This window comes from Amblyraja radiata, chromosome 9, assembly GCF_010909765.2.
Source record: "Amblyraja radiata isolate CabotCenter1 chromosome 9, sAmbRad1.1.pri, whole genome shotgun sequence".
In the NCBI taxonomy this organism is placed as follows: domain Eukaryota; kingdom Metazoa; phylum Chordata; class Chondrichthyes; order Rajiformes; family Rajidae; genus Amblyraja; species Amblyraja radiata.
Genome location: NC_045964.1, coordinates 58,292,520 through 58,313,082, shown reverse-complemented (window position 1 = coordinate 58,313,082; position 20,563 = coordinate 58,292,520). Strand labels below are relative to the sequence as shown.

General features: G+C 41.6%; 1 protein-coding gene across 1 annotated transcript; it reads left to right on the top strand.

The window, feature by feature from the left end:
* The first annotated feature begins 375 nt into the window (after window positions 1–375).
* On the top strand, window positions 376–16,503 carry calm1 (calmodulin 1). Its single transcript, XM_033027546.1, has 6 exons — window positions 376–743; window positions 3,567–3,597; window positions 6,201–6,344; window positions 10,716–10,822; window positions 12,186–12,321; window positions 15,655–16,503. Exons 1-6 carry the CDS (start codon window positions 741–743, stop codon window positions 15,681–15,683), a joined length of 450 nt encoding a protein of 149 aa, XP_032883437.1. The 5' UTR covers window positions 376–740; the 3' UTR covers window positions 15,684–16,503.
* The last annotated feature ends 4,060 nt before the right edge of the window (window positions 16,504–20,563 follow it).

Genomic DNA, 20,563 nt, shown 5'->3' with positions numbered 1-20,563 from the left:
CTGCTAGCTCTTTTGACAGAGCCCCTCGTGTACTCTCTCATTAGTATTTACACCCTGTTAAGCATTATTATTATTATTATTATTGCTCCTGCCTTTGCAGTGCAGCAGCCTCTGTGCTGCTGTGGTTATTCTCTGCTCGGTGGCGGTGTGAGTGAGGTGTTGCTACCTGGCCGGCGGAAGCAGCGACTGCCCGGCGCCCGCTCCCCCATCACGGGCACCATCGCCTTGACGCATTGCAGGTGCGCGGCGACCAATGGCAGAGCGCGGCACATCCGCTCGCCCATTGCAGGTACGCCTCGACCAATCGCAGCCCGCGAGACAACGGCCGCTCGGCCCCTCCCCCAACCAACCCCTTTCCGCGCCAACCGACATCTCCAGCCGCACCACCCGAAACCCCCCTCCGCCCCCGGGAAATAGTCCCGCTCCGCCGTTGACGGAAAGCGCCAGCGCTCCACCGATCCGGGGCACGGCAGCCGATTGATTGCACATTTTTGGGAGCGGCGGCGGGTGCGTTGGATTGCAAGGAGGCGGGGGAGGTTAAAACTTGCTGTCGCCGCAGCGCCCACCCCCCTCCTTCCCCTCAGAGCCGCGGGCGGCGGAGGAATACGCGGTATATAAAGAGGGCGAGCAGGGGAAGAGCGCGGCAGTCGGCGCCAGTGGGACCGCGACGTGAGGAGCAGTAGCTGTCGTCTGCCCGTCCGTCTCCAGCCAGCCACGCACTCCCTCCCGAATAGCTCGACATGGTGGGTATCTCAAAACAATCTCCTCTCTTCATTCGCTCCTCGTTGTTAGTTGGCGGGCTTTTGGAAACGCGCGGCGGGAAGACGAGGGCGGCGGTGGTGGTGTGAGAAGCGCTGCCGGACCCGGTGTGTTTGCGGGGCAGCGGCAGCTAAAATGGCGGCCGGCTGTCAGGCGGTAGCGCGCCTTTACCCCGCTCTTGGCGGGATAGTGGCTCGAACGGGCGGCGGCAGGGATGCTGTTTAACCCTCTCCCTCTTTATGGTGGGTGGGTGCCGGTTTTTTTTTGTTCGGTCTGCGCGGCGAGAGAGGGACAGAGGAGAGGAGCGAGCCACTTCCTTGCCTTGATTAAGTATGGTAAAGTACATTGCGGCGAACAGGGCGCCAGTCCTTCCTGTTCCGCAGGGCTGCGGGCTGGTGCAGTCTCTCTATCCCGCTCTCCCTTCTGTCCAGAAACGCTCCAATACAAAAAAAAAACACCGACGCATCTGCATTCACCTCGATGGATTGATGGAGAGGGTGTGTTCCTCTATATCTTCATGCAATGCCGGTTTTAGTTTGTAAAAAGGGGGGCGAAAGCCCTGCGGTTTCCTGCTCCAGATGGCGGCTGCATGCAGCGAAACGCGGCTTTCTGGAAAATTATCGCTGTAAACTAGTTTGCTCGATTGCTATCACTGGTCAGAAAGGGGCATGGTGTCATTTACTTTGCAAACAATGCGATGTTTCGTCTTTTTTTCCCCCACCAATCTCTTGCAATTTGAAGGTAATGGCGAAATACACATGGTTGCTAACGCGTACTCTGGTTGAGTATTTTGTAAAGTCTTAACCTGGAGGGCCCCGTCTTTTTGAACGTGCTTTTGAATTGACTTGATACTTGAGCTTGCAAATTAAGGATAATGTCGATGCCTCTAATGTGCTGCACAAAATTGTGACCTCAAATGTGCACGTCTAAGATCATAAATGTATAATGGCTGAGGAGGAAGCCACTTTGTCCATCACGTATGTTGAAGTTATGGAAAAGTGGTGCAATTGCAGATTATATTGCTTCAATTGAATCATTGTTTTCTCATTGGAGTATGGATTTTTAATTATTCCAGTCCTTTCCTACTTCAAGTTACCATTGGAAAATGTGAGACATTTCCTTTGCTGTCAACATTGATATAAAACATTTTGAAGTCTTTCCAGTGAATTTCATTTATTTTACCTGTTTGCTGTCCTGAATTCAATGGCTGGGATTTCGTTAAGTTGACTAAGAATTATGGCAAACAGTGTAGTATGTTATAGCTAGCTCAATTTATTGGGATGTCAGGATTATTTTAAACTTACCAGCAAATGTGAGTTGGTTAGGAATTGGACATTGTCCATGTTAAATGTTTTAAATTATACTTCAGATGTAATTTGTATTGTTAATTTACTCAGTTTATTAATGTGTCACTTGTTTTGAAGTTAAATACATGCACAACTATAAGCAAAGACCATTCAATTAAAATGTCTTGTGCATTGCTAACAGGTTTAATTGAAGTTTATTGTGCAACTGTCTTGAAGATGAATTGTTGGACAAAGGGCAGCAGTTATCTTGCCCGTGTTATCAAGTAGAAGAATTGCTTTTAATATCGGATCTTGGGAAGTACAGTTTTTTAGTTCTTTTCTCCCATGAGGGGGCAGAGTTTTTGGAAGTTACTACTGCAATGGCAATGTTAATAGCTCTCCTGTTTTTATAACAGGACTTGGAAGCTATTAACTCCATTTTAACTGGTTGGAACAGTGGTGCAAGTTGCTTTACAGGGGAAATGAGCTTACATTCTTCACCGTGGTATAAACGTTGCACTTGCTGATTTCAACAAATTTGCAAGGCTGCTTTCCCAGGAGCATATATTCCTGGGAAGCGTCAATTCCCTTAGTACATGTCTAATTTTTACACCGGTTTTCATAATTTACTTATGGATTAGAATATGGGTTTAAGATCATGATACTAGAGGGTATGATCTGACCTGAAGTAATTTTGATTGAATTTAATTTATCTGATAGTTTGCGAAGTGGATCAAGACCTGCATCTCTTAATTAAGTATAGAGCTGAAAGGTTTGAACTTGACGTTGAGGTGACCCTAGGTCTTCCAACTATTTTAGTGCCATTGTTAGCATTCCTAATCTGTCTTGCTAACGGGTTGTTTGTTTGGGATTGTCTGCATTCAACCTGAAAACTAAAATTAAGTACAGGTATTAAGGAATTAAAACTAGCTACATTTGTGATATCAGATCTGAAAAGATCCAAATTGCTATGTCTGCTATGTCATCCATTGCATTCCCATTTATGGAAAAAGCAAATTGATCTTGCATGTGATTCTTGCTGATCTTCTGTCTGAAGATTAACAAAAGGTGATTGGCTTCAAGTGTGCTTTGAGATGAAGGCTATTTTACAAACTAGCAATTCATGGTTTTGAAATTTGAGATTACTATAGCTTTAGTCTTTTAAACTGTTTGGAATTTAGTTTGGTATGTCCATTTTCTAAAATGTGCTGCTTTCTCCTTTGCCTTCTGGAAAAAAAATGATATTTAAAACTTCTGTGTGGCCATTGTACTTGGATAGAAATTTGGGCGTTCATCTGTTTCTATTATATGATCTTGTATTGGTATTTGTTTTCACGTTAAACCATGTTTCAGTTATGGGGTAACATGATGTGAACATTCGATTTCGAGTGAATTACAGGTAGTTTATCTTGATGCTGAAGTGCTGCTTGTTCGTAGGGCTCTTAATTCTTCTTGGGTGGGGTGGTATTTCAGACTGGCACATAACGCCATTAAGCTGATTTTTTTTCCCCCTCCTTTCAGGCTGACCAACTGACTGAGGAACAGATTGCTGGTGAGTTTTTAATCCTGGAGTTTGGCAGGGATTGTACACAGGCAAGAATGAAATATTACAAATTTATGCTAATATCAATTAACTGTGTGGAGTTAATAATCTAACAAAGAAAGTGTACTGGGGCTGAAATTTAAACTTAAGATTGTCCATCTGCACTCTCCACCAAGATGACACATGGTCAGGCAGAAAAGCTGTGCAATCTTATAAGCAGTCTATTTCTGTATACCCGCATGGCCATTTGCTGGTACACTGATATTATTAGAACTCTTTAAAAACTGCTAACAGGAATAAAAGCATGTTTGTATGCATCATAGTAAACTCAGAATAGAAAGTAATTATTCAAATGGTTTACATCAAATATATGGATTTCTTTAAGCTTTCAATTGAGGATGACTACAGCAATTTTTTTTGACAAAACAATCTGTTAGTTGGCACAAGCTACCTTTTTTAGGATTTAAATGCTTTCTGATCAAACCCATGGAAAGTAAATATTCCAGTGTTTAGGAAACTATAGTGTCAATACTGCCATCTATCACGCAGGAAGTTTGTTAAATACTTAATTTACAATTATATGTCTCCATTGAGCTTTAGGCATCACTGGGTGTGGTAGCCAATCTCCAAATATGCCATTTGATTTGGCATGAGTATGTATTACAGACTGTTAGTTAGAATGTGTGCTCTCTTCACCAAAGGAGTTGTGATTTTATTGAAGCTGTAGATGCATGGGAAGTGTTCTCAATGATATCCTAAATCTAGTCCAGTAATCATTTTGCCCTGGTGCACGCCCATGAATACATTGATTGGAATACATTTGGGTAGAAATTGTGGCAGAACTATAACATGGATGGTTTTGGCCAGATCACATCCAGAAAGATCGAAGCTTGCTCTAGGGTCATAGATTTTGCATGAGAAGCTAATTGAAGCAGCTTTTTGGGTTGCTGTAAACATTCTAGCTTTAAATTGTGATGTGGTAAACTAGGCTAGAGTATGGTCTAGCCAGTGTCTTAAAAATATACATTCTCCAGGCTCATTGGTACATTTAGGTCAGCATGGACCAGTGGGCCAAAGGGCTTGTTTCCATGCTGCATTGTGTAACCAAGCTAGTTTGCAAATTAATTATTGGTTTATACTATGAAAGATAGTGCCAGCAAGTTAAATCTTTGGTGTTGATGCCAATGGAGGTGCAAAGTGAGAATGGGCTTGCATTTATCACTGTTGAAATGCAAAGCGTTTTTTTAATCATTTTGTAGAAAAGTGTTGCAGCTGGGCCGAAATCAGTTTCATAATACACTGCTGCAGCCATTAAAGCTTCTGCATTGCAGAGCTGGAGACTGGGACTCAATTTGACCTTGAGTGGTGTCTATACGGAGTTTGCTTGTTCTGGTGCTGGTAAACAGATTAACTAAATTTGTTGTTAATGCAAGTGAGTATTAGAATCTAGGGTGAGAATGGAAAATGTAGGGTAAAGTGTACACAGATATTCATCTGCATACTTAGCTGAAAGGCCTGTTTCCAAACAGTATCTTCCCATACGTGTAGGAAGGAACTGCAGATGCTGGTTTGCACCAAAGATGGACACGGCATGTGGAGTAACTAATTTCTGGATATGCTGCCTAAATATCTTTCTATACCTCTGACACTTATAGATAGCATGATCAACATTTAAGTGTAGGAAATAACTGCAGATGCTGTTTTAAATTGTAGGTAGACACAAAATGCTGGAGTAACTCAGCGGAACAGGCAGCATCTCTGGAGAAAAGGAATGGGTGACGTTTCGGGTCCAGAGCCTTCAGCCTGTCCCACTGAGTTGCTCCAGCATTTTGTGTCTACCTACGATCCACATTAATGTGCTTTTGCCTTGTGAATGGTCATATCTTAATTTTTTGACCGTAAATGATTTTATTCCTATTGCTTCAACATGAATAGCTCTAACAACGAAAATATTTTTTATGGCAAAGGACAACTCGTTGTCTAAAAGGAAAGGTGATCCATATTGTCAAGTGGTTACAAAGAACTATGGGTTCCAATTTTTCAATTTGTTCTAAAATATCTGCTATCCTGATAGCCTAAATTAATAGGCAGTGTAAAATTCACCCAGACCACCAATTTTAACCATATAACAATTACAGCACGGAAAAAGGCCATCTCGGCCCTACAAGTCCGTGCCGAACAACTTTTTCCCCTTAAATTTTCATGAACTTCTGCCCATAACTGAGAAGCATAATTTTTACGGTTGTATTTGGTTATATGTGACTTTGGTTGCAAGCCTGAATGTGTTGGTCCATCAGATTTGAGTAGCATCATGGAGACGCATGGAATTGCAGATACTGCAATCGTAAGGAACTCGGCTGGTCAGGCAGAATCTGTGGAGGGAATGGGCCAAGCTAAAGCAAGCTCCTGACCCAAAATACGCCTGACCCGCAGAGTTCCTCATGCAGTTTACGTAGTATTAAATGCTGTAGTGAGCATCTTTAAACTTTGAAGTGTTCATGCGTATTAATTGCTGTTTTCAGTGATGGCAACAATGAATGTATATATTGAGTTTTGGATTAAGTACTTTGAACTGTAGCCAATTGCTTAAAGTGTTTATTTACTCTTTTCAGAGTTCAAAGAGGCATTTTCCCTCTTCGATAAAGATGGTGATGGTACCATCACAACGAAGGAGTTGGGGACTGTAATGAGGTCTTTGGGCCAGAATCCCACTGAAGCAGAATTGCAGGATATGATTAATGAAGTTGATGCTGATGGTGAGTTTAATATTGATGTGTATCTGCAGATGGCCAGATTTAAGGCTGCAGTCCTTCTGTTATATGTACCTATAGCATTGCATGTTATCCCAATTTTACATGCACTAGTGCAGTTGATAAGCATGTATCTGTTCCTTTTAACCATTATCTATTTTTAGTGTACATTTCACAATAAAGGTTAATGGAAATCTTAGTACATTAGGCCAGTTTGAGTCGTATCAAAGCAAATACTTAACTTGTAAAACAGTGCTTTTGTTTGCTAGGGCACATGTGGAATAAAAATGCCCTGCTCCCAACAGCAACAGTTATCTGAAAGATCAGGATTTGAACCTTGTTTTTGTTATTTACCTGACACGCAGCTGAGCACAGCAATGTTTAGCCTTGTGGGATTCTGACTGTGGGGACTTTACTTTCCCACAGAAAACACTTGGTATTTTCTAGGTGTTCCCATCTGATTTTTTGATTTTTTTTTGTTCCTTGCTTGTTCCAAGTTTCAGATGGAGGTGCCTAGGTTTACAGCTTTGCCAAATAGTTGCCAAAGATTCCCATGTGCACTCTGTTTTGGGGAAGGAACTCGTCAGACTTTAACATATAGAGCAAAGCAGGAGTTCTTTGTGCTATTCAAACATGTTTTGCATTTTGTTGAGGTAATGCTTATCTCAGCATCTGTGATATTGACAATACAGATAACTGACTTGCAACGGTGTGGAAGTTGCAGATAAACCATCCATTGGATCAATATTGGAACATTGGATCAATTATTTAGAAGGATTTCCTGCCCAGGTCCTGCTTGACCAGTGTTTATAGCACGACCATGTTTTTTCCTGGACTGTGTCATCTGTATAATTTGTCTTGTCAGATGTGATGGCAGGATGGGTGGGATTAATGGCCAGGGATTAGTTTGACATGCTAAGGATGTGGCTATTTCTATTGACTGTTGGTCTGAATCTTCGTTTGGAAATGGGGATAAAGATTCAGTTAGAGCTTAAGTTTACCCCTGATGCCAAAGGCAGAGCAATAAGCAGTGGACATGATATTTGGTTGCTTGAGTTGGAAGATGCAATATTGAAACTTTCTCGCTACTATTGGTAATTGAACGAAATGCAGCCACGTAATCTTTCACCAGCTATATTGGTCAAAATTCAGTAAGTGCAATCTTTAGTCATTTGATCTAGATTTTATGTCAATTCTCTATGGGAGTGTGTTAAAGATGGTTTAGTTTGATTGGGTCGGCCATTAAATTGCTGTCGAGTTGCCAGAAATTGCTGTAGCCCAAGGTAAACTTGTTAAAGCATTGGAGCATCATTGTTGGTGTACAGCAACTATTGATAAATGAAGGAATTGAATTGGAGTAAATGCAGAACATCTATATTAACCTTCAGTGGATGTATGGCAGTTCAAGGACAGGATTTAATTAGCAAACCAAAAGATCATTGATTTGTAAAAAAAAAATTCCTCTCCATAGATGCTGCCTGACCAACATTTTGTTTTTAATTAACTTGGTCTTTTAAAAACTGGTTTAGGCTATATTGAGTGGATGCGCAATTAAATTAGGTCATTTCATTAATCTTTTTGATTAAATATTGGTTTCTAAACTTAGTGCATTTTACAGGAACAGGCCAATTTAGTGTTGAGAATTTGTGGTTTCAGCTGAGTGGCAGCTACTTACATTACAGAAATTAAAAATTTGGCAGGTTGGCTGGAGTACTTCTAATTTTATTCTGAATGGCTGTCCAGTATAATGGGTCTGCGATGGGTGAGAATCGATCCAGTTCAATAATACATGGCTTTTTGGTGGGCAAGTTAGAAAGTAATTCCTGATATTTAAGAAGGAACTACAGATGCTGGAATATCAAAGGTAGACAAAGATGCTGGAGAAACTCAGCAGGTGAGGCTGCATCTATGGAGCGAAGGAAAAAGGTGGCGTTTCAGGTCGAGACCAAGGGTTACTTTCTAACTTGCCCACCAAAAAGCTCCATAGATGCTGCCTCACCCGCTGAGTTTCACCAGCATTTCTGTCTACCAAGTAATTCCTGATGTTCAGTTTTAATCAACATTTGAATTTGGATTTGTCACTCTTGACAGTATGCCTGGGTAAACCAGTATACAATGTGCTGTCAGGCATCAGGAGAAGAACAGACTTGGGTCTGCTTTTTCCAGTGCACTTCTAAAACCAGCAATGGGCACTTTGTTTCCATCAAGTGGTGTACTTCCCAGGGTTATCTATTGTTTATCAGCAGTAGCTGAACTATTAGCCAGGTACAATAAAACATCGCTCTATTGATAAAAAACAGATGCCCCAGTAGATATTGTTACTGAGTCACAAGGCTCTGTTAAATCCTGCCCTTTGAAAGCACAAGACAGGCTAGAACTACTGTCCCTGTCCCATTTTGAAAATTATGCTGTCTTTAAGAGGTTAAACTGACCTTTCTTGGTCGACAGATTTATAAGTAGACATGATGTCCCACAGGGATCTGGGGTGATCTTGTAGTGGTGACTATATCACGAGCGGCATAATGTGAATGTATTCCCCCCAGAGTTAGGGAATCGAACGAGAGGGCCTGGGTTTAAAGGTGTGAGAGGGAAGATCCAATAATAACCTGAGAGTATTAGGTTGGCATCGACAATTGGGCTGTAAAGGGCCTGTTTAAATGCTATATCATGCTCATTGGGTGTAGAACAGGGACACTAGTTTTATTTACCCAGTGGTATTACCTGGCAAATTTGTCTGTGGAACTTGTGTGCCAAGTTGTTTCTCATGTGTACACATCAAAGATGCACTCATTGACTCTGGGTCATTGAAAGCCATGAATGATGCTGTGGAAACTCCTGTTAAGACATTGCAGCTGGGTATCTTTTGCGTCATTCAAGTCCGCTGGCTCAACAATCCCAACCAGCGCTAATTTCCCCTAAACCTATTAATTCCATGTTGCCATCAATTCTACCACCCATTTACTCTAATGATAATTTAATGTGACCAGTTACATAGAAGAAAAAATCTAGGAGGAGGAGGCCGCCATTCGGCTCTTCGAGCCAGCACCGCCATTTATTGTGATCACGGCTGATCGTCCCCAATCAATAGCCCGTGCCTGCCTTCTCTCCCTAATCTTTGATTCCAGTTGTGGGAGGAAACTACCCAACTCTCAACAGAAACTCACATGGTTAAGGGAGAAGGCATGCACCCAAGGTCAGGAATGAAACCAGGTTGCTGGAGTGGCGGCAGCAGTTCTATCAGATGTAACACTGCTGTTTACTGTCAATGAACTCCTGGTGAACTAAATGCAGACTCATGTTTTGTATCTAGCTGATGCACTGAGATTGATTGAAAAGTGTCAATATCAAATTAGCCCTACTATGGGGTCGCAATGTTTTAAGTTGGTATGGCAATGTTTGGAAATTAAAGGGCGAATTTCATTTTTTCTATGCAGTGTATTTTTCCCTGTCCATCCGCTGCTTCACAATTGAGCGGTTGCAATCGCATGGTTCAAAGATGTGTACCTAAGGAAAATCAGTGTTGAGATTTTCATAGTGCGTGGGTGCACTCAAGCCCAAAATGGTGTTCAAATCGGATCTATCTCCCATCAAAAGATTGCTGCAGTCCTTCATTGGCTGCAGTGATGAATCTTGTGCATCAGTCTATGATACCAAGTCAAGTGCTCCTTTCAAGATTAGAGAGACTTTCCTTTGGGATCCTGTGGTTCTTGTCTCCACCCACTCCCTTCTCACGGGTTCTTGCAAGCAACGGCTGACTTCCAGTATACGGTGTTTGATCAGATCTTCAGGGGAAGACCAATACAGAATGGAGGTATTCTGCAAAGCAGCTGCATGACCTCGGAAAGCCTAGTCTCTCCCACCATGCAGCACAAGGTTTTAAAATATCCTTTTGGTGAACTATTGGATTTTTACAGTCAATCCAGCCTTTTAAGTCTTATCTCAATTGACTAGGCAAAATTAGTTCAGATCCTTTTAACTGCACTATCCTTCAGTTAATAAGGTGAAATTTTGCTGTAAGGTACACTTGAAATGAGAACAATGAAAATTATAATAGAGCTTAATTAACTGTCGGCATTCTTCCTCATTAACTTTGCCATCGTGAACCTGTCTAGCTGTATAATTTTGGAGGGATCTATTAATAGTTTAATGAGATTGGCTCACAGCTTTAATTGGGTCAGCAGATACTATATGGGGGTCACATCCTGATTTTAGAATATTTACGTTGGTAGCTATGAGCGATGTTTTATTGTACCTGGCTAATAGTTCAGCTACTGCTGATAAACAATAGATAACCCTGGGAAAAAAATTGTTCCCCCGTTTAACTACATCAAATTTACCAGATCTGTAATTTCTTAATTGTAATATTGCTTTTACTAGGGAATGGAACTATTGACTTTCCTGAGTTCTTGACCATGATGGCGAGGAAAATGAAGGATACAGATAGTGAAGAGGAAATTCGTGAAGCATTCCGTGTATTTGACAAGGTAATGTGTTGGAAGTAAAAACGGGGAACTGCAGGCGCTGGTTTACAGAAAGACAAAGTGCAGGTCAGAGGGCCAAGAGCATTTCTGGAGAACATGGGGACATTTCAGGTTGCGACCCATCAGAAAACACCATCTATCCATGTTGATGTTGAGTCTGAAGAAGGGTCTCGAGCCAAAATGTCACCCATTCCTTCTACCCAGAGATGCTGCCTGTCCTGCTGAGTTCAGCATTTTGTGCCTATCTTCAGTTTAAACCACCATCTGCATTTCCTCCTTCCACGTTCTTTGGATGCTGTCTTACTGGCTGAGTTACTCCAGCACTTTGTCTCTTATTGTGTTGGGTGGACGGGTGTGGTGGAGGATCTTTCCTCGTATGTTGCAAAACATACTTGGCTAATAAAGTATTATTATGACTGATTATGATCTCTGAAGGAACTAATACTGTTATGCAAATTTGGAACAAAGCCTTTCCTCTCTGAAAGTTAATTGCACTTTAGAGCAAGAGAAAGTGGTGTCCCTACATGGAATGCCTAATTTTGCTGCTCAAAGGTAGAATTACCACAAAATGATAGTCTATAAACTATCCATGATCCAATTACTGGTCACTTTGCTTTGACCTGTCCTGGTAGAAGTCATGGAAATGTGCATGCTCTTTTGTGGAAGTATCTTGCACAGTGATTAGTATGGGCACATGGATATGGAGGGGTATGTGTAATGGGCACGTTGATAAGTGATTTCTTTCAGATGCACGGCACAGACATTGTGGGCTGAAGAGCCTGTTCTTGTTCTCTTCTAAGTACCACTTGCTCTGTCTTCCAGCATGTTCTGCTTTATTTTGAATCTATTAGTTTAGAGATGAGGCATGGAAACGGGCTCTTCAGCCCACCGAATCCACGCTGACCAGCGATCCCCGTACACTAACGCAATCCTACACACTATGGTCAATTTACAATTTTGCCAAGCCAATTAACCTACAAACCTGTGAGTCTTTGGAGTGTGGGAGGAGACTGGTGCTGTAAGATAGCAACTCTAACTGCACACTATTTCATAGTGCAGTGTTATCGCCCACATTCCCAGTTGTAGCTTGTGCCTTTTTTAAATACTGCTTGTGTGCCTTTTGGGACAAAACCTTTTTTGAAATATACATTGTGCGTCACTGAAGGCAACCCAGTTGAAGATGGTGGTAAGCGCCTTGTGACATTACAGTCCGCATGAAAGTTCTCGGTACTGCAGGGGCCATTGTGTTGATGAGCGAATATGTGGGGTGTTGTGGTCAAGAGGGAGAAGGTACTATCGGACGGCAAGACTCTTTAGGAAGTGTGCTCCAAGACTTGGTTGATTGTGACTTTACTTTTGTTCTCAGGATGGTAATGGCTATATCAGTGCGGCAGAGCTGCGTCATGTTATGACAAACCTAGGGGAGAAATTGACAGACGAAGAAGTAGATGAAATGATTAGAGAAGCAGATATTGACGGTGATGGCCAAGTCAACTATGAAGGCAAGTATTCTATCTCCTGCTTTTATCTGGAATAGAAACAAAGCAAAACAAAATACAACCAAGAAGCTTGGTATAATATTGGTAGGCTTCAATACTTGTTACCCACTGTGAAGCTAGAGCAGATATCGCCAAATAATATAAAACAGAAGTTGTGGTTTAATGACTTTGGAATGCCTTGCCTGTTAAGTCTTTTTCCTGATGTATGCAACAAAAAAAGCTCTTCACTGTACTTTGGTACACGTGTCAATAAGCTCAAGTAAATGAATTTGCTATTCAATAATTGTAGGCCAATCATCTTTCATTAATATTGGAACAGTTTTTGATTATTCTGGACTTATCTGGCACTGGGGTTTTGGAGAGCTTCAGTTGGAAAGTTGACTCTTGTTTTAATACCAGTAAGATTACATTAATGCCTCCAATTGTACCTTAGCCACCTCTGCTGCTTTACGAACCACACCAAATGCCTCCCTTGTGCATAGAATATTGAGCACATATAGCCAAATCTACAAGTCTATCCGCCAGTTTGCTTGCAGTAAGTTTAACATGGGCTGAATCAAAGTACCTAGTTGTAGGTTGGACTTTATGGCCTGTAGTAATGCACAATATTCTACGCATGAGTGAGGTTTGTGGTGTGGATTGTGAAGCAGCAGAGGTGATTGAGGGGCAATTGGAGGAATCGATGTATTTCTTTGTATTTTGTGTTCCTGGTAGGCTGTTGTCTACTATGGGCTCTCCAGATAAGGCTCTATATTTGCTCGAAGGGCCAAATGGACTACTCCTGCACCTATTGTCTATTGCCCTGGATCATTATAACAGAAGCCACTAGTTGTTGTTTTCCATTTACAGCATGGATCACTTGTGTTGATTTGTGTTGTGGGGTTTACATTGCAGCTAGTCTTGGGTGTCTGACTTGTGAATGCAAAAACATGGCTACTATTTTGATTTTGATAGAATTTATTGCCACACAACCAGGGTCGGTGGAATTTTGGGTTGTCAGCAGCGGTACAATAATAAAGAACACACAACCACAATAAAAATGTAACACAAACATCCACCACAGCATTCATCACTGTGGTGGAAGGCACAGAACTTGGCCAGACCTCCTCCATTTCCCCCCATGGTCGGAGTTAATGTGTTAATTTGCCTGATTCCGAATCAAAGAACTTGCTGTTGTAAAATTGAAGTTTGCATATTATTTTGCAAAACATTGGTGCAGACACAAAGTGGGAATTGTTCCAAGTGTCACTCGAGATTGTTGTCCGGGTGTCCAGCCAGGTAGGGTCATCTAGTCCAAGGGTTCCCAACCTTTTTCGTCCCGTTTACCCCAGGCAACTTAAACAGCACATAACAATGTTATTTCACTTATTTATAAACAGCTAATGATGAACCAGTATACCAGAACCAAGCATAGTCAGTCTAAGAGAAATATGTACAATTCCAGAATCAACAAATTTACCCCCCCGGTAGGTGAAATTTACCCCAGATTGGGAGCCCGTGATCTAGTCTGTCTACCTTATGGCCCACCTGTCGGCCTGTATAGACCTTGCTAGCTTATGGTAACCTCTTTAGGCTTCCTTCTCTGTATAAATGTGCACCTTTTTCCCCAGAAAAGTAGGAAAAGGTTTGATGCCTAAAGTATTTTACAAGCTGTCAGACCGTCGACTGCTGCAGGATATAATTTTCCTGTCCTCCATTTTCCACACTTAAAACATTGAGACCCCAATTTAACAGGTCATAAAGCCTAGTCCTTGATTTAACCAATTGTGGTTTTGATACCCTTGCCTTACTGGTTTGTATGTGAAATCTGAATGTAATCATTCCAAACTTATCCATGCATATCAAGTTGTTGGCTCAGTGAAGTTCATGCATGCTGTTTCTGCGCTTTTTTTTTGCCCAGCTGTTATTTTCTCCCTTATTTGTGACCAATGCAAACCCTTATCTGTGACCAATGCTTAAGACTTTTTAAGACCTGTACAAGACTGTCAAACCTCTACCCAATGGAGATTGGGTATGGTTGCATTTGGTCTAACGCTAGATTGGAAGTCATGTTTGGTCCCTTTTCTGGATTAGTTGCTTCTTTTGAGACTCCACTGCCTGCTGTTTGCCTTTCTTTCCCCTTCGCCGTGCCTTTTTTTAAAATTAACTTATTCAAAGTGTTGCATCTTGTGGGCATTTTCATTGTCCAGAACTCCTGGTACCAGGGTGTTGGCTGTGGGTAACTTGCCTGACATTGCAAATGGTCAGGTTATTATAGAATTGATCCTGTATTCATCAGTACTGTAAACTGAAAGCCAGGACTTTGATCAGTGGTGTAGAGTCAGGATGTTGGCAACTTAAAAGATTACCCTGGAGCTTTCGATAAGCGACACCTTGGTTTTTGAATTTATCTTGTTTGCTAACAGCTTGTGCAGTTGGGGTCATCATTTTAGCAGGTCCAGGGGTCACCTCAGAAAGATGGCAGTTAGGTAGATGGAGTTTAAATGTTGATCTTTTTTTATTCCAGGTTTAATTATCTCAGCTGGACTGCAGATCATAGGCTTAAGCTTCGAGATTAGTTAGATGTTAAAATGCTAAATTTAGTGGTCTCGGACAGTGCTGCTTAATCTGGTGAATGGTTCAGTTGAGGGTGAATGAAACTAGAGGGGTGAATGACTTAATTTATTCAGGTTTTTTTCTATACTTAAAGACATTGCCATTAAAGTGGTTAGTAAGCTTTTATTGGGTTTTAATGGCAGTGGAGCTGAAAATTTGTTGTTTTTTTTTCTTTCTAATTTCAAAGTAGCAGGATATGTCCCAAATTTACTGCAATATAACCTTTTAGGGAAGACCAGATGAGCTAGTGGGATCATACATTTATAAATGGCAACACTGGAGGATCGTCCTAGGCAACTGTGACTTTACTGGTTTGTTTCTTGGAAAACACATAATCAAAGCTGAAGCCCAGTGTTTAGATGTTGGAATGTTTTTTTATCTTTGGCCCACCAAGTCTATGCTGACCAGCGATCCCTGCATATATTAACACTATCCTACATGCACGAGGGACAATTTTTTATATTTACCCAGCCAATTTACCTACATACCTGTACTACTTTGGAGACGTAGTGGGACTGATTCTCATTCTATCTTGCATGAGTGGTTATGTTCATCCCTGTCCATTACTGCATGCTAGCTTCAGTTCAGAAGTAATGGTCTGTGGCAATGAGACTCTAGATGCATATCACCACAGGATTGTGCATATCTGGTCTGTTTGGATACTCTTCGAGAGGCTGAACTATTACTGATCGATATTTTATTAAATCAAACCGCTTCATCTTTGTTTTTCCCTCCCCACAGAATTCGTACAGATGATGACTGCAAAATGAAGACTTTTACCTTCCCCCTTCCTAGAAAAGTTGAAATCTTTTACTTACCTCTTGCAAAATGTTCATTTATTCATTCTGTTTCTGTATAGCAAAAGTTACTGAATGTCAAAAAATAAAACCTGTCCACAAACTGCATGTAAAATGATCAGTGGTCCTGTCCCCAAAGATCTTCAAGCCATGCATCAGTAAAACTTGTACTACCTTAAAAACGAAGCAATTGGACTCTATGAAGTTCCATGCTAAAATACACTGTTTGGGCTGGCCAGTTTTTCATGCATGCAGCTTGACAGTTGAGCACAGCCTGGCTCTGTTAATTCCACTTTATGTTCTTTGTGGGAATAGCTTAGTTTTTTCCAGTTGTATATTGTACCAGGATGATTAGTTCCTGAAAGTTGGTTAATTTTGTGTGCTACGGCAAACTACAATAGAAGGTTGTAATTGTGTGACGGTCCCTGGGGTGGAATCGTTCTCATACTTAAACAGTGTGCTCAAACAATTACCAGGACTGAAGATCTTATTTTAAATATTTAAAAAAAAGGATGGCATGTCTGTATAAAACTTGGTTAACGTGTCTGCATTGCACTATAGTGAAACGGATGTCAGGCAATTTACCGTTCACTGAATTTTTAAAATTACCTATGAAAAGGGGGTGTCTTGAACTCTCGTTTATCTTCTGTTCTATACCATAACTTGGAGCCGTCAGAGTATATCTACATAGGACTTCAGCACAATGACGACATGGCTGTTCAGCAAATTACAATTATGTTCATTCCAAGTTGTAAATGCTAGTCTTTTTTCCAATAAAAGACCATTAACTTAAGTCTCTTGGGTGCCAAAATTATTTGCTATTAATTATTTGCACAATCTGTATGTGACTTCAAATTATTTCCTTTGTTGGATTTTCATTATGGCCACTGACTCGACTCAAAACCAGTAAGTGGATATTTGCAATACATGACTTTATTGATAACTTTTGAGTAGTTTTATTTGCAAAAGACGCGCAGCAAATCAAACCGCATTGCTGTGGTATGTAATTTAACGGTGGTTTGTCCCAATTTAAATTTCTTAAGTTAGATGGTCACTGGTGTAATTGCTGCAAATTATAAATTCGTACCAAACCGAGCAATTTCCAATTAACTTTTATCAAAAAGGTTCAAGTCTTCCTGCCTTATGGAAAATTCAAGGGTTTGAAAGCTTGAGTAATAATGCTTAACTGTGCTGGCTGTTCAATTATGTCATCCTTGCAGGTAACTGCAACATTTTATTTGGCCTATATTTGCACACTGCTGCCAAGGCTGATTTTTCTTCCCTTGGCCTGAAATGTCTTAATGTTCGTGGAATAGAGATGGAAGCAAGCTGCTTCTCCAAGGAGTCTCCAGATAATACAAGGCCTTTCTTTCTCCCCCTCCATGCCTCCAGTCCCACTTGTACAACCCAAGACCCAGGTTCCTTGCTGGTATGCACAGGGTTGGATCATAGATCCTTCCTCCATTCCCCAACTTGGACAGTGAACTGGCCTGAGATTTCCTGAAGGCAGCTTCATGTATACTGATTGCAGATGTACCGTTCCAGTCTTACTGGTTAGCATTCTTGAATTTGAACCACAGCTAAGGCCATGATAAGCTGACACCGAACTGTTAATCTACAGGTGTAATTGTTTTTGGGATTGATATGATGCATCTGAAATATTGTAGGGTCTATAATATTGGCAGGTTGTATGCTGATAGTGCATCTTTCTTGATGCTGTTAGATGTGGGAGATGCTGGTTTCTCAAACGTGTATCAGATGAAACTTAATATTGCTATGTTGTAAATATGCAGACCAAACTTAATGCTTTCTGTATTAAAGTTTTAGCAAAAGCTACACCAATAAACTGAGCCAGTAGTGCTATTTGTGAATAGCATTGTGAATTTGTCAAATTTTTCCCAACTTGTCTGTGATTAGTACCCTGAGGCAGCTACATCTCACTCACCAGACTAGTTATTCATTGATTCTTTTTACTTTGTAATAAGATTACATTTTTGGTTGAACAAGAGATTGTATGCTATGCGTCTCACCTCATCCGAGTACAAACAGTTCCAAGAAATAGTGAGCACGTGACCCAAGGTAGATCCATAGTTTGGAGCTCTTTACCTCCCTAAGATAGAATGGACATGGTGGCAAACAAATGTTTCCAGAGGTGATTACAATTGGGGGTGGTAATTGATCAGTTTCAACAGCAGAAGCTTGTGTTGTGTTGCTATTGTAGGCAGCCTATAGGCTGGCTAACACGCCTCCCCTCCCGTGGAAAATACAACAGACAGGAACTGATGGCATATGAACAATTCGCAGACAAATCGGATTTGTTTAATTTTAATTCATGGCCAGCACAAATAGCAGACTGAAGTTCAGTTCTTGTGTACTTTGGTTCCATTATAATTAAATTACATATTTACTCTTTAAATTTTTAATCCCACGGTTCAATGAACCTCCCGGCTTGAGTGCTCGGTCACAGTTTGTGCACAGCTTGCCGATATACATTTTCCAGGACTGATTGCCCCATATCTCTTGAATTTCAACTGAACCGTTGTCTGGTGGTGTATGGTCAGATTAGGTGAAATGGTAGTTTCCTCAAGCAACCATTCTGATCACTCAATTCAATGATAGGCAATAGGTGCAGGAGTAGGCCATTCGGCCCTTCGAGCCAACACCGCCATTCACTGTGATCATGGCTGAGCTTCCCCAATCAGTACCCCGTTCCTGCCTTCACCCCATATCCCCTGACTCTGCTATCTTTAAGAGCCCTATCTAGCTCTCTTGAAAGTATCCAGAGAACCGGCCTCCACTGCCCTCTGAGGCAGAATTCCAGACTCACAACTCTGAGAAAAAGTGTTTCCTCGTCTCCATTCCAAATGGCTTACCCCTTATTCTTAAACTGTGGTTCTGGCCCCTTTTATTGTTTTGCATACGACCCAGTAAAAACGTACATTCACCGAACATTTGTACGGTGGTGCAGCAGTAGAGTTGCTGCCTTGCAGTGCCAGAGACCTGGGTTCAATCCTGACTTTGGGAGCTTGTCTGTACGGAGTTTGTACCCTTCTCACCGTGACCCGTGTGCTCCCCACTCCATGGAATTTTATAGGTTAATATATTTGCCTTGCTAACATTTTCCCTAGTGTGCAGGGATCATTGGCTGGTGGGCCAAAGTGACGTTTTGGGTCTGAAGAAAGGACTTCACTAACTTCAGATAGCCCTTACTTTCTCTCATCCTCCCCTTCCCAGTTCCCCTACTAGTCCAACTGTCTCCGCCTACTTTCTATCTTTGTCCCACCCCCTCCCCGACATCTGTCTGAAGAAGGGTCTTGACCTGAAACGTTGCCCATTCCTTCTCTCCTGAGATGCTGCTTCACCAGCATTTTGTGTCTACTGTCGATTTTACCAGCATCTGCAGTTCTTTCTTAATTTGGTACCTTGCCAGCAATGCTTGCCAAGATTGAAATGTTATACCCTCTAATTCCATCTTGGTTTTGTAGTTGCCCCTCAATGTCGGGTTTCTAGGCTAAAATTTCAGATTTTTGAGCTGCCCATTAATTTCAACTTTTTTCCCCATTAAGTCCTATGTTTTCCTGTAATGCAGATGGTCCAGAACAGAAGCAGTGAGATAGCATCTGCTGTTGATCTGTTGTGGCGATAGAGGAACACAGTATAGTTAGGAAGGCTTCTTCTTGCGTAGGGCGTGCACAGCCTAAAGTTGTAGGACAACTTGTTCTATTTGATTTTACTTGATTGTGCAAGCCAGGTTGATTGCATTCGTCGAAACAGGGCGGGCCACGTGAAGGTTGCAATTTCCCACCCCAGGAAGGCTTCCATTCAAATCCTCTTGTGTACTATTTACCCTCTTAATTTCACATTCCACCTGCAGTGTTGACTTTGCACATTGATAAAACAGCTTGTACACATAGTAGACTGTCCTAAGGTGTCAGAAAGAGATTTATATAAAACACCAAGCCAGAGAACAAAAAAGTGCAGAAGGACCCACAACTTCACCTATTCCTTCGCTCCATAGATGCTGCCTCACCCACTGAGTTTCTCCAGCATTTTTATCTACCAGCATAGGGACTGTGTTAAAGCCCACAATGTCTGCTGAACAAGATGCCAAAACCACCACATCTGTTTGCATATACTCAATATCCCTCAGTTTAGAGATACAGTGCAGAAACAGGCCCTTCAGCCCACTGAGTCTGTTCCCATTAGCATTCCCTGCACACTAACACTATCCTACACACTTGGGACAATTTTCCATTTATACCATGCCATTTAACCTACAAACTTTGGAGTAGCGCAGGCACCTAGACTCGGACGACACAAAAAGCATAAATTAGACATGAATTGCATGTTAATTCCCCAAGAGAGTAGAAAGGAAAACAAACTGCAAAAAAAAAAACCCCAAGATATTAGTGCAAATCACAACTGGAGAAAAACACCAAGTCCATGGTAGTGCAAGAGATCATCAGCTGAGGTAGGATGAGATTTGTTCATCAGCTTATAGGTGATAGAAGCAGAATTAGAGCATTCGGCCCATCAAGTCTATTCTGCCATGGCTGATCTCAGTCCCATTTTCCTGCCTTCTCCCCATAACCCCTGACAGACGTGCTAATCAAGAATCTTATCAATCTCCACTCTAAAACAAAGTTGGTTAGGTCATTCCATGAAGCTGATGGTTGCAGGAAAGTAGCTATCCCTGGAGCTGCTGGTGTGTGACCTCAGGCTTCTGTATCTCCTGCCCAGCGATACCAGTGAGAAGCCTGAGTGCAGATAGGAAACATCCCTGCATTTCAGAGGTGCTGACCTGCTGAGTTACCTCAGCACTAAAAGCAACATCTGCAGTTCCTTGTTTCTAC

Bases quoted from the DNA above. Each gene is read 5' to 3' on its own strand.
- calm1 (XM_033027546.1), top strand. The intron at 6,345-10,715 runs GTGAGTTTAATA...TGCTTTTACTAG, and splicing joins TAATGAAGTTGATGCTGATG to GGAATGGAACTATTGACTTT. The intron at 12,322-15,654 runs GCAAGTATTCTA...CCCTCCCCACAG, and splicing joins TGGCCAAGTCAACTATGAAG to AATTCGTACAGATGATGACT.